This window comes from Choloepus didactylus, chromosome 14 (genome assembly GCF_015220235.1).
Source record: "Choloepus didactylus isolate mChoDid1 chromosome 14, mChoDid1.pri, whole genome shotgun sequence".
NCBI lineage: Eukaryota > Metazoa > Chordata > Mammalia > Pilosa > Megalonychidae > Choloepus > Choloepus didactylus.
Window position 1 is genome coordinate 98493965 of NC_051320.1, and position 13548 is coordinate 98507512.

Genomic DNA, 13548 nt, shown 5'->3' on the forward strand with positions numbered 1-13548 from the left:
ATAGTAAGCCAGTTTAATATCTCAACACAGCTTGAAGAAGGTAATGTGAATCGGCATTTAAAATAAAGCCTGCTGCATAATTCACCCTGTTTGTATCCTCTTGACCAAAAAACATCAACACTAGAATGCTTTATTAGACCAAAAATCATCCAGGGCTCTAACGAGGGCTGCTCATTACCGTGGTCAGACATTCCTCCATTTCAGTTTCATTCATGGCAGGCATTTAAAATCTAAGTAGATGAATTCTCCTAAAAACCTATTTCAAGTTATCAGACCTTTCAACTTTCCCTCTAACAGTATGCCCACATTTGGCTAGCTCATAATTCATGATCTGCCTAAACACTGAAAGAGGAATTGCTGTATTTACTTGCATTAAACTTTGAAAACAGTGCTTTGGATGTATGTATGTATTTATACATCACCTCATCATGACTGGAATGGCTTGATTAAAGACTATCGAGTTCTAAATACCTATCTAGGATAGTGTGAGCAAATCAGAACTTTAATTCAATACAGTTTGCCACATTAGAAACGAATTCCATCAATATGCTCCAGACGTTTGTTGTTTTCCCCCAATCTGCAAGTATCAACAAGCCATAATGCAGGCTACCACATAAGTTTTTTCCTTATAGTTTTTACGAATGAATCGACGATTCCTGTTAAGTTGTATCACACCTGTGTGCCAAGGTTTGATTTTAGCCCAAGTTCAGTAAATCTACTTTGTCAAAACAATTGATATCTTGAGCATTACTGAGCCAACAGAACATCAAAATAAAAAGTTGTCTGAAGTTAAAGGCCCAGTACACTAACAAACACTTGATCCTCAGTCACCAAATTATACATGCACTTTGGGATGGGGACAGGTGGGAGGGGAGTTAATCTGACAGAAACTGGCAGGAAAAACATCCAAAAATCTTGCAACTAAAACGGCTCAGGAACAGAATCTAAATTCCTTTTATCTAAAAATCAAGATTTCACCAGCCCTGGTCAGAACATGGAAAGGAAAAAAAGGTATTTAGACCAACTTATGCCGTTTCACCAAGTCAAACATCAGTAAAGCCAGTTCTACTGTCAGGAGCTTTTCAGGAAATCCTTCAAACCGCGGCCCGCCGGGCACGGACACGGCCGCTCAGGCACCGCGGCACTGCGCGGGAGCAGCGCCGCAGAACGGCCCGGCGACAGGCCCAGGGGGCGCGGCACAGGGATGCAGACCAGCCTCGGGGATCTGAGGGGTGAGGGGCGTCCGGGGCGAGTCCGCACGGGGCAGGGCGCGCCGTGAGGGTCAAGCGGGGCCCCTCGGACTGGCCTGTGGAGGATCACCAGCTTCCGGGGCTGTCAGAGCTCTCGGCGGGGAGGCCCGGCGGGGAGAGCCAGGGTCCCCGAGCACCGCGGCTGCAGGCTCCGGGAGGCGAGGCGCGGAGGCCGCGGGAGGAGCCGGCGCCCCAGAGGTCGGAGCGAGGGTCGGGAGTGAGGGGACCCCGAGGCGCTGGGAGCGCTGGAGGTCCCGCGGGGCCGCAGGGGTCTGGCTGGGTCCGGCACCTGCAGCACAGCCACGCCCCGCGCCCCCGCACCACCGAGACGCGGCGGCCTAGAGGGACGGGAGCCGCTTCCGGCGGCAGGGGCGGGACTTCCGCTCGGGAAGTTTGTGAAAGTCGGAGCGTTGGCGTCTGGGCCTCGCTCAGGGCGCGTCGCGGGAGCCGGAGACGCTTGTGGGTGCGCGCCGGGCGGGACCCGGCCCCGCTCCTGCTGCTGCCGCGCTCCTGCCCCGCTCCTGCCCCGCCTCGGCCCCCGCTCCCGCCCCGGCCCCTGCCCGCTCCACCGCCCGGTGCCGGCCGACTACGGAGCCCCGCGAGCCTGCACGAGCCGTGAGGGCTGTCGCTGAGGCCCGGCGCCCGTGGACCGGAGCTGTGCGCTCTCTCGGCGCGGGCCCTCCTCGGCCCTTAGGTTCTCCAGTCCGTCAGCTCCCCGGCCTGTCTTCTTCTCGGGCTGGCTCTCCAGGGGCCCCGTCCTGACCCGGAGACTGGAGCTCTCCAGGTGCTGAGCTCGCCCACCTCGGCCTCAGGAACCGGCCCTCCCCGCTGGTCCCGCCCGGAAGGCGAGCGGGTAAGTCAGATCCCCCAGGGGAGGGGGCAGGGCTGGGTCCCCTTCTCCTTCCTCCTCCCGGCCCGGCACTCAGGACGTCTTGTTTTAACCCCATCGTTGTCCGAAATCATTCGCCTCTCCCTGCGTCCCCACCCACCCATCCTGTATGCGTCTTTTTACTTTGGCGCCCACAGAGGCATGTTTTTTAATGTAGCTTATCAAGTTAGTCTCCGGTGTTAAGTAGAACCGTATTTTATGTCACATAAAACTCTGGCCCGCGCCCAGATGCTCTGGGCAGGCCCTCGGCGGCCGCCCCTCGGCGATGACCGTCAGTCGCTGGAGGGACGCAGGGTAGAAACCTACACATGACCCAGACCACGGCCCAGGGCACCTTTTCCGGTGTTGACCAGCCATCGGGTGTCTTCTGGTGAAGTGTCTATTTCTCCTGATTTGTGGAAGTTATTCTGGATACGAGTTTCTTATTGGATAGGTGGATTGGGAATGTTATCTCTCAGTCGGTGGCTTGCCTTCTGTTTTTCTTATCTGTCTTTTGATAGGGAAAATTTAAAAATTTTGATAAAGTCCAATTTCTCAATTGTTTTCTTCAAAGGCTGGTGCTTTTGGGGTCCTGTGAAAGAAATCTTCACCTACCCCAGGGTTATGGAGGTAGTCTAGGTTTTCTTCTAGAAGCTTTCTTGTTTCAGCTCCTATGTTGAGGTTCCTGGTCTGCCCCTAATTAGTTTGGGAGTGTGCTATGAGGTAGGGCGTGTCAAAGCTAAATTTTTCCCTGTGTTTCCAGCACCATTAAAAAAAAAAAAAAACTTTTTCTTTAACCATCACATTGCTTAAGATTCCTTAGGATTTCCCTGCAAGCACAATCATGTCATCCTTGAATAATGACAGTTTTACTTCTTTCTAATCTTTGGGACTTTATTTCTTGTTCTTTCCTTCTTGCATCAGCTCAGACCTCCAATAAAATGGTAGACAGAAGCAGTGAGGGCAGACTGCCTTGTTGTCAGTCCTTGAGAAAAAGAGTGCAATATTTGACCATCAGGTATGCCCATAGCTACAGGTTTATCTGGTTGAGGAAGTTTTCTTCTGTGCCTTGTTTCCTGAGGTATATTTAATTGGGATTGAGATAATAATATAGTAACTATTTAGCTGTTTGATGTAATCACCAGTTATATAACCACTGGTTACGTAACCACTGATCAGTCTTAAAGGAAAAACTGAGCGATCAGTTGTAGAAACTTTCAAAAGGAGTGGCTGTGCTGCAGACAGACAGGACAACTGACGCAGATGTGAATGCAAAGATGGTGCGACGTCTGCTGCTGCTGAAGGAGATGTCCTTCTGGAGAGAGGCGGTGCTCTGCCTTGGCACTTTCCAACCTTGGATTCATTGACTGCAGCCAATGAACAGCAAACCAGCTTTGCATTCGTGGGGTTAAATTTTACATGGTCATGACAGGTAAAATTTTATGAAATCTTTTCTAGTTTGCTAATGCTGCTGGAGTCCAAAACACCAGAAATGGATCGGCTTTTATAAAGGGGGTTTATTTGGTTACACAGTTAAGTCTTAAGGCCATAAAGTGTCCAAGGTAACACATCAGCAATCTCCCCAGTCCCCTGGGAATGTGCTCCACCCTCTTTGAGGCCTGAGGTGGCCACACCTTTCCTGAGCATCGAGGCGGAAGGCCCACCTTCAACCTCCAGGGCAAACTCACCCTTTCCATGCCTGTGGGCCACGCAGCTCTCCCAGCCCGAGACCTCTTGACTCCAGACCTCAACCTCCATGGCTCTATCTTTGAAGAAATTTTTCCTTCAATTTGTTCTTTGTCTGTCTCCTCCAGTCCAGACCAGCAGCGGCTCTGTCTGTAAAGAGCTCACAAAAATTCTGTTGGCTTTGCATGAAGCACACGGGGGGTAAAAGCCATCAGACAATAGGACTTTCCACAAATCCTTTCTGCTTAACTGCTTTTCCAATCTTGGCTTGTACTGAAATGGCGGCTGGGTTGCATGTTTGGTTAAATCCTCAAAGCTGTAGCTTCTGGGGTTCCATCTCCTGGAAGCCTGGAATTTTCCAAACCATCAGTTTCTGGTTTCTTTGAACCCAAAAGTTCAGTTCTGAGTTTATCTCTTTCCACTCGCATTTTACTATAAGCTGCATGGAGAAGCCATGCTATATGTACAACTTCTAGTTTCAAAATCTCATCAGCCAAATGTCCCAGCTCATCACTTTCAAATTCTTTCTTCCATCCGGCACCAGGACTCAATTTTGCCAAATTCTGCACCACTTTAAAACAAGCATTCTCTTCTTTCAGTTCACAACATCACATTCATCATGTTACGGTGCCCATGAGTTAAAGTACGAGACAGCCAATTAGAATTTAAAAAGCCTTTATTAGCCGGCTGGCGACTGCTCAGCTTGACCCCCACCGCACAGGGAATTCAGTGAGCAGCCCCGACCTGTGTGCGCTGGTGCCTTATATAGACAGAAACCGTATCCTAGAAACGCAAGCAAGCTATTGTAATAGAAGCAGAGTTGGCAGTTAGCTCTTGATTACAAAAAAACAATTTTACAGAGTTTCACTTGGAACTGGTGCAGCTGTTGATTGTTAAAGGGTTGTGCTTGGCTGATGCGTGCAACCACAGTTTCGCTTCCTTTAACTGGTACAGTCTCACTCCCCCCTCCTCATGGCCTAATGCCGTTTACACAACATTTTTGCTTTGCAGATGTTATAGGATTAAGGGAAAAGGGGACCCCATTTCAATCATTTCTGTTCAACGCCTTGTCAGAAGTCTCTTTAGAGTCCATATTTCCACAGTCTCTTCAAAGCAGTTTAGGCCTTTTCTATCAAGCCCCTCACAGTTCATCCAGAATCTTCCCCTTATCCATTTAAAAACCCGTTCCAACATGTTTGGTATTTGCAAACTCAGCAGCACCAGCACTTACTTCTCTGGTACCAAAATCTGTTCTAGTTTGCTAATGCTGTGGGAATGCAAAACACCAGAAATGGATTGGCTTTTATAAAGAGGGTTTATTTGGTTACGCAGTTAGTCTTAAGGCCATAAAGTGTCCAAGGTAACACATCAGCAATTGGGTACCTTCACTGGAGGATGGCCAACGGCATCCGGAAAACCTCTGTTAGCTGGGAAGGCAGGGGGCTGGCATCTGCTCCAAAGTTCTGGTTTCGAAATGGCTTTCTCCTGGGGCATTCCTCTCTAGGCTGCAGTTCCTCAAAAATGTCACTCGTAGTGCTCCAGTAATTTAATTCAGACCCACCCTGAATGGGTGGAGTAACACCTCCATGGAAACTATCCAATTAGAGTCATCACCCACAGTTGGGTGGGTCGCATCTCCATGGAAACACTCAAAGAATTGCAATCTAATCAACACTGATACGTTGGCCCACACAAGACTACATCAATGATAATGGTGTTTTGGGGGACATAATACATTCAAACTGGCACAATGGCATTCTCCAAAATGTGTCAGCTTCTCTGGGCAAATTCTGAGCTAGTACCTCCAAAGCATCAGCAAAACTCTGCTTTCAATGGCCGTCTTCAAACTGTTTCTTATTTGCAACTCCTTTCTCAGCTCCTGCATGTTCTTCAAAGTGTCCCTCTTGGTTGTTGCAAGCTCGCTCCTCCTGTCTGAGCTTACATAGTGCTCCAGTAAACTAATCAAGGCCCACGCTGAATGGGCGGGGCCACACCTCCGTGGAAACTATCCAGTCAAGAGTCATCACCCACAGTTGGGTGGGTTGCATCTCCATGGAAACACTCAAAGAGGTACAATTTAATCCACACTAACATGTCTGCCCCAATGAGATTGCTTCAAAGAACGTGGCTTTTTCTGGGGGACATAATATATACAAACTAGTACAGGTTTCCTACTATTTTGTTAAGAATTTCTGTACCTGTGTTTATGAGGGATATTGGCCTGTTGTTTTCATTTCTTTTAACATCTTTATCAAGTTTTGATGTCCTCCTAAGAAAAGCTGGCAGGCGTTTGCCCTTCCTCTCTCCGCGAGAGGTGTTGAGATGGCTGTCCGACTTCCCTCGGTGTTGGTTCACCAGAGAATCCCTTGGTGCTTGGTGTTTAATTTCTGGGGAGGTTTTTATTACAGTTTCAGTTAATTAACATAATAAGGCCGTTCGTCTTTTTCCCTTTTGGCAGTTTCATAACATATTATGTTTTTCAAGAACTTTGCCCGTTTCACTCGAGTTGCTGAACTTTTAACCCCAGGCTGTTCTCCGAGTCCGTTTGGGGTGCTTCGGGGTCAGTGGGCTCTGTGGCGAGGTTGCCTTTCTTGTCCCTGACGTGGGACCCAGACGGGCATCACACTCCAGCTGGTTACGTCTTCTCTCAGTGTCCTTGGGACTCCAAGCTTTACCCAGGAAATGCAGAGTCTGCAGGGGGTGTTGGGGTTTGGAAGAGGGGGCTTCTGGGCACAGGAGTCAGAACTGGATCTGAGCGGACCCAGGCTGCACGGTTGAGGGGAGTTTGTAGCTCGGTTGCTGGCGTCAGCAGTGTAGCGGGATTTCCTGGTTGTGGGGAGGCCGCGCTGCGGGCACTGCTGTGGGAATGGGCCGCCTGGGCCCTAGCCCTAGGAACCAGCCTGTCCTGGTTGGGGATCTGGCCCCAAACTCTCCAGCCGTGTCTGCAACTAAGCCTTGGCTTCCAGCTGGAAATGGCCACTCTTGGCTGTCACCTGGTGGCAGCCTGTGGCTTGCTCTTGGTATTTTGGAATGTTTTGTGGGAGATGGCCATCCTGTCTACCTAACGTGACCCCGATCTCCTCCCCACCCCCAAACTGACCTTCCATCTGGTAGAAGCTACAACTTAGGGAGCAGACCCAGGTGTGAGAACGTGCTTGTGGCCGGTTTTTCCTGAATTCCCCTCGGTTCCCTGTTAGGTGGGGCTCGTGGGGTCAGCGAGGGGCCTCCCAGGCTGGCTGCTCTCGCTCACACTTCTCTGTCCCCCAGATCCGGCTGCTCTCCCTGGAGGAGCCCACGTACCTGCTGCCACGTGGCTGCTGCTGCCCCATGAATGTGCCCCAGGTGAGCTCGGCGGCCGCCTCTGCCCAGTGCAACCCCTGCCCCGCCCTGCTCACCCGCCCGGCCCAGCCCCTGCCGTGGGGCCTCAGAGGCTCGGGGGCCGTGCCCGTCTGTCTGCTTGTTCTCTTTTAGGGAGAAAAAAAAAAAGAGATGGTTTGTTAGGAGAGTTGTACATGTGTGTTATAGAAAACATCCGCATTCTTAGATGCCTCCTCTCTTGCCTCAGGCTTGGAGTTCTTGGGGTTCCCCTCCTTGAAGACCTCTCCCCCTCCCCTCTCTTCCCTCTCTTCCCTCCTCCTCTCCCCTCCCAGCCCAGACACCATGTCCGGCCGCCTCCTTGTTCCCCACTGTCTCCCAGTGTCTGGAGCAGCCCGTCCTGCTGTCCTGGTCACGGCATGGAGCTGTCTGTGTTGCAGGAGCCGGTGGCCTTCGAGGACGTGGCCGTGTACTTCTCGAGGGAAGAATGGGCATGTCTGGACCCCGGGCAGAAGGCTCTCTACCGCGACGTGATGCTGGACGCTTTTGGGAGCCTGGCCCTGCTGGGTAAGGCTGTGCCTGTGGCCTCTGGGGCCCGTCTCGTCTGCCATATCTCGGGGCCTCTGGGTTTAGGCCAAGGGGTCTGGGAGCCAAAATGTCCTGCCCCGTGTCCCGTAGAGGGCCCTCCCCGGGCCTCAGCCCCGACACTGCTGGGGACTTGTCCCTTGTGCCTCCCTCGAGGCCACCCCGTCTGCCTTCCTCAGCCCTGTACCGTTCACCCGGTGCTGCCAGGACCCCTGCTGGGCCTTCTCGTCAGCCCACCAGCAGCGAGAGCACGAGAGCAGCTGGGGACTGGCACCCACACTCCCTTCTCCCTTCTGTCGGCCCTTCTTGGGGGCGTTTCTCCAGGCATCCCTCAAGGGCCAGCCTGGGGCTGCCTTCAGCCTCCCTTTGCTCCTGTGCAAATGAAGTCGCCTGTTTTCTCTCCCTCAAGGGTTTTGTGGCCCCAGACCAGACCTTGTCTCCCGACTGGAGCAGTGGGATGAGCCGTGGGTCGAGGACTGGGAGAGACCTGTGTTCCGGGAGGGGCAGCGGGGCTGCCGCCCAGGTGAGCACCCAGGTGAGCCCGGCCCTGTCCCCTCTGCCCCCCTCCCTGCTCCCTCGTGAGAGTGTCGGCCCACAGCTGCTCCGTGTCTTTCAAATTGTCAGCTGATGGGGTTTTCGTAGTAGGGATGAATGTGCTTTCCAAGTTAGGGAGCCTTAAAAACAGGCAGGTGCAGCTGCCACGTTCCTGCCACCAAGCTCTGCTCTGGGAGAACTGATCGGTGGGGGTGCCGACTCAGGGGGCTGCAAGGGCTAGGCCGGGCGGTTCTTGGTGCCTGGCGGTGACGGCCACCCAGGCCGAGTGTCACCACAGGCTTTGGAGCAAATCCCCTGGGTGTGGACCTGCTTGAGGCCCCTTTATCCCGCCTGCTGCTCTCTAGCCTGGGACGGTGGCAGTGGTTGAGGCACCGCAAGGGTTAAACGAGGTGCAGTCCCAGTGGTGGTGCTCGTGGCACACCGTGGTGCCCCCACGCACAGTGGATGGCACAGCCCCGCTTCCCCTTCGTGAGCCGCCAGGCACCCCCTTCAAGGGAGGTGTTGCCGTCGCCTCTGGCACAGGAGCCCGGGGCCCTGCCCACGTTGCCGCTGCCCTGGCTGCTGTGAGGGTGAGCCCTGGAGGCTGTGGGAGGCCCAGCAAGGGCACCCGCTCCGGTGGGCGGTCCCAGCTGGCCCCAGGTGTGATCGTCTCACCGCAGGCTTGTTGCTCCCTTCCAGCTACTCTCCTTGAAGGAAAGGAATTGAGTCTTTTGTTTTGTGTTTGATTTCAGATGCTCTCAGGAGTGAAATGAGGCAGATGTGGGAGCATGAGCCAAGCTGGGGAGATGCAGAGCTGTACAGAACCACACACTGTGGGAGGCCCTGGGCCCCTGGCTTGAGAGGAGCCCGTGGCCTGAAAGGTGAGTGGTCTAGACTCACGTGCTGGAGCCGGGCCCCTGGGGCAGGGTCTCGCTGAGTGGCCGAGAGCAAGCCCAGAGTGAATTCTCTGGGTTCTGAGAAACCATGGTTTCCAGACCCAGGTGTGTGTTTACCGATGGCGCGTGGTGGCCTGTGCTGTCAGCCGTGAGGACCCCCAGCATACCAGCCTCATGGCCCGCTCCCCACTCTCACACGAGGGGCCCCCTGAACCAGCTCTTCACTTCTCACCTGCCATTTCCCTTGGCGCGACCCTCCTGGTTAGATGAAAAGGGGTCGATGTGCCACACTGGGCCGTTGTCTTCGCGTTTGCGAGGTGGCCCCTGCGCACTTGCCCCGAGGAGGGCCCCGGCCGTGCGTGAGTGTCCGCTTCTTCCATAGGGGCCCTGGCGGGGAGCACCGCTGACCAGCAGGGACGCTGCACCCGGCTGAGCTGGGCTCACGGGGGGATCCACGGGCAGGAACGAGCGAAGGCGGAGTCGGAATCTGGGGTAGACTTTGTTCTGAACTCCGATCATGTGCACTTTCCTGCAGCTGCTTCCGAGAGGCTCGCAGGTGTCCAGTGGCAGGTGCACGGGAAGCAGCCGGAGCACCAGGCGCAGCGCTCGGAGGGGCCCAGCGGGAAGAAGCCCTTCAGGTGTTCCGAGTGCGGCCAGGCCTTCCGGTGGGTTTCAAACCTCCTGCGGCACCAGAGAAACCACACCAGCGAGAAGCCCTTCAGCTGCGCCGTGTGCGGACAGGCCTTCAGCCTGAAGGACCGCCTCGTGCAGCACCAGAAGGTCCACACGGGGCACAGACCCTACGGCTGCGGCGACTGTGGCAAGGCCTTCCAGCAGAAGTCCAACCTCCTGCGGCACCAGCTGGTGCACACGGGCGAGCGGCCGTTCTTCTGTCCCGAGTGCGGCAAGGCCTTCCGGACCAAGGAGAACCTCAGCCACCACCGGCGCCTCCACAGTGGGGAGAAGCCCTACACGTGCCCCGACTGCGGCAAGGCCTTCCGCTGGGCCAAGGGCTTCAGCATCCACCGGCGGCTGCACCTCACCAAGAGGGCCTACGAGTGCGAGCGCTGTGGGAAGGGCTTCCGCCACCTGGGCTTCTTCACACGGCACCAGAGGACCCACAGCCGGGGGGGCGTGTAGGGCGCCCGGGCAGCAGCAGGCACCACCCCCTCCTCCAGCGTCGCCTGGAAAGAGGTCTCTGCAGCCCCACACCACCGGGAAGCAGCCGAGCTGTGCAGATCTCCCAGTACAACCCCCCGGGGGAGAAGTGGATGTGGGTAGTGCTCGGGGAGGGGGGCACTGGCAGCGCCTGTGGTCCCCAATGTGCCCGGAAAGGTGCCACCGCTGTGCTCCTGGGCGGGTGCAGGCCCAGAGCCGTCCTGGGTCCTGGGGTGCAGAGAAGCCGTGTGAGCTCAACTCCACCCTTGCCCCCAGGAGCTCTGCCTGGCCCCAGCGTCCTCTTGGCCTCACCTCCCCCCTTCCCGGTTCCTCCCCAGATACCCTGTGTCATTCAGCCTGCATCTTCCTCATGTGGCGCAGGCAGTAGAAGGCTTTGCCCAGAGAGGCAAGTCCCTTGTAGCCCCACCTGGGGGCTTAGGAACGAACACCTTTTAATCCTCAGGCTTTACCCAGGAAGACAGTGGTTCTGAGCTGGGGGGTTCCAGAAGGGCCTTTGTCGGCTGTCACTTAGAGCCCGAGCTGCACCTGAGAAGAGGGGGCAGGTTTCCTGCATGCAGAGAGACTTCTGTTGGGACCATGTGTCCCCACAATTCCCAGAGCCGCCACTGCTCAACTTTGGAAGCTGAATGAGCTCTCAGAGTAGATCTTTGGTAAAAGAGCACCGCGCCTTCCTTTATTTCTTTGTGTTTATTAATACAAGGAGCTCACGAAAGCTTTTCACCGGTGATGTGTGGTTGGACGCCAGCACATCATGGATGACATCCTGGGGGCCTGACGGCCCTCTGCGCCCCGGGCCCGGCTGCCTCGGGAGGAGCAGGTGCCGTGCCTGGGGTTTCGGGGCTCACGCCCTCAGGCCACGTTCCGCACGGGGCTGTCTGGGCAGCTGTTGGCCCACGAGGTCTGGGTGCAGCCCAGCAGCCCGGGGGTCCTCGCCAGCCCTGAGTCTCTGCCTGGACACGGGTGGGAGATCTGGGGCTGCCCCTGTGCCCACGGGAACCCCCTCCTCGGAGGTGGGAGTGGGGGGCAGGCGCCTTCAGGTAGGAAGTCAGTGGCGGGTCTTCGGGCAGTGAGGGTCGGCCGTGTTTCCTCCACGCGACTCTTGTGTTCTAAACTCAGGTGTCCGGAAGTCGGGTCTGTCGGGGCATTGGCGAGGGCACAGCTCCTCACCCCAAGGAGAAGGACTCGGGCGCTTGCCCTCCCTCTCCTGTAAGAGCTGCGGTTCCGGTTACCCAAACATTCGAGGGAGGGAAACTTAACTTTTGTTTTATGTTGAAGAATTCCAGCAAGCAAATGCTGATGGAACGATAGAAGTAGAAATGAATTTACAGGAAATAAGAGGGTAGAAGAGCAGGTTCAAACACTGAGAGGGAGCACGGGCCAAGTCCAGACTGGGGGATGCTGTCCCACAGGTGACCTCCGTCCAGGTCAGGCTCAGAGAGGAGGGGCCGGGGCCTGAGAGCCGGGGTGGGGGGCTCCAACCCCGCGTGGAACAGGCCGGCACGGACGGGCGTTTTGAGACAATCATGGAAATCTGAACTTGGTATTGGGTGGGATTAAGGAATTAGTCATTTTGTTGTGATGACACGGTCCTTATTAAAGATGTGTTCTGACATATTTTTAGGTGAAATGACGTGGCGTCTGGGATTTGCTTAAATATTAAAGCAGTACTGGCAAAGTGCCAACAGTCATTGCACCTGGGTAATGGGTGTCTGGAAATTTCTATAATTTTTTTTTTTTACAGGATACTTAAGTTCATTAATACATACTGAAGGTTGTTTAAAACCTCCATTGGGTCCTTAAGGTACAATTTTCGGTCCGGGCCAGCAAACCCCGCTGGCGGAAGGGCATGTCCTCGGCAGGGCGGGGTGAGGGGTGCAGGGCTGTGTCGGCGGCAGCCGGAGGTGAGGCCCGCAGGCAGGGCCAGGACTGTGGGAGTCTCCTGGAGCCTCTGAGACAAAATGCCGCAAACTGGTTGGCTTAAAACAACGGAAATATTTCCTCTCGCGGCCTGCGCGGCCCCCTGCGCTCCCGGCACCCTGGCTTCCCTGCACCTGCGGGCTCACGTTTCCTCCTGGGGCCCGAGAGCCCACCCAAACCCAGGACCCCGTCTGGACTCCCCTGTTCCCAGGTGAGGCCACACACACAGCTTAGGGCGTGGGTGTAGCCTCTGGGGGGCCTCCACCCCACAGCAGGGCCTCCACCGTAACCCCACCAAACGGAACACGCGGGAGGCCTTGATTGCACCGGCATGATCCGGTCCCGTGTGAGATGCGCCTGGTCTCCGTCTGGCTTGCTGCCTGCACAGGGTCCACACGGCGTCCCGTGTCCTGCGTGCAGGTGCCGACGGCCTCGCGGGGGTTGCTGGGGAGAAGCTGGTGAAGACCTGAGTCTCCGTCGTCTCCCAGGCCTGGGGCCGCCTGTGTCTGCCTTGTTTTCCCCCGTGATGCCATCGTGTGGAGTGAATCCTGCAGTCCGCCACCTTCCAGTCCAGGGCCCGTTTCAGTTGCCCCAGGTGGGCCGCCCGGCACCTATAGGTGGGAGCTTCAGGCTCCGGGGCACCTGCCTCATGCCCAGCTCAGTGTCCAGCTGGGCTTTAGTCCCGGGCTGCCCGTTCCCTGTGGGCTGCCTAGCAGGGCCTGGGTGAGGAGAAGCGTTTCCTCCCTGCGTGTGTCCAGGGAGCAGGACTGGGGCTGCCCGTCAGGCTGATCCTCAGCTGGCTTGAGGTTACTGCACCCCCACATTTTCCTGATATTTGTGCGCTGCTTGCTGTTTCCCTCGGACCTTTGAGGCAATTTTGCCCTTAAGTGCAAAGGTTCTTAGGGTTCCAGATGGATTAGAGATTTACCTTATTAAGTACCTTTTCAGTTTGTACTCTAATTAGTAGCCAATCCAGATGGTCCAGGCAGAGTGGGGAGGCTGAAAAAAACAAAAGAACACATCACCTCTTAGATACGTGCGCGGCCCCTTCACAAATTCAGGTCTTGGCGATGGATTTGAACCCGGCCTCCTCAGCTGTAGACCAACGTGCAGGGCCTTGAGGCCTGGATGAGCCCGTGGAAGTGCAGGGACCCACTTTGACCAGACGTTGGGTGTAGACAGGCCCCAGGGAAAGGAGTAACCTTGGGCCAAATGGCTTACTTCAGCTCGGGACAATAGAGAGGGCGGATCTGCAGGGGCCGGCAGCACTCGCGACAGCTGGGAGTCAGTTCTTCGCTCCCGAAGGGGAGCTCAGATG

General features: G+C 55.6%; 1 protein-coding gene across 3 annotated transcripts; it reads left to right on the forward strand.

The window, feature by feature from the left end:
* Positions 1 to 1644: 1644 nt before the first annotated feature.
* ZNF707 (zinc finger protein 707) lies at positions 1645 to 12004 on the forward strand. Of its 3 annotated transcripts, none has more exons than XM_037803533.1 (6): positions 1645 to 2103; positions 7072 to 7146; positions 7560 to 7686; positions 8114 to 8239; positions 8991 to 9119; positions 9517 to 12004. In XM_037803533.1, the coding sequence occupies exons 2-6, from the start codon at positions 7132 to 7134 to the stop codon at positions 10272 to 10274; spliced, it is 1155 nt and encodes a 384-aa protein (XP_037659461.1). In that variant the 5' UTR covers positions 1645 to 2103; positions 7072 to 7131; the 3' UTR covers positions 10275 to 12004. The 3 variants fall into 3 exon arrangements, with proteins under 3 accessions (XP_037659461.1, XP_037659463.1, XP_037659462.1); XM_037803535.1 differs by having other exon boundaries at positions 9670 to 12004; XM_037803534.1 differs by having other exon boundaries at positions 8114 to 8227.
* Positions 12005 to 13548: the final 1544 nt, after the last annotated feature.

What these genes read in the sequence shown, in the direction of transcription:
- ZNF707 (XM_037803533.1), top strand. An exon ending in TGGGAGCCTGGCCCTGCTGG is followed by an intron (nt 7,687 to 8,113) that starts GTAAGGCTGTGC and finishes CTCTCCCTCAAG; the next exon opens with GGTTTTGTGGCCCCAGACCA. An exon ending in CCGCCCAGGTGAGCACCCAG is followed by an intron (nt 8,240 to 8,990) that starts GTGAGCCCGGCC and finishes GTTTGATTTCAG; the next exon opens with ATGCTCTCAGGAGTGAAATG.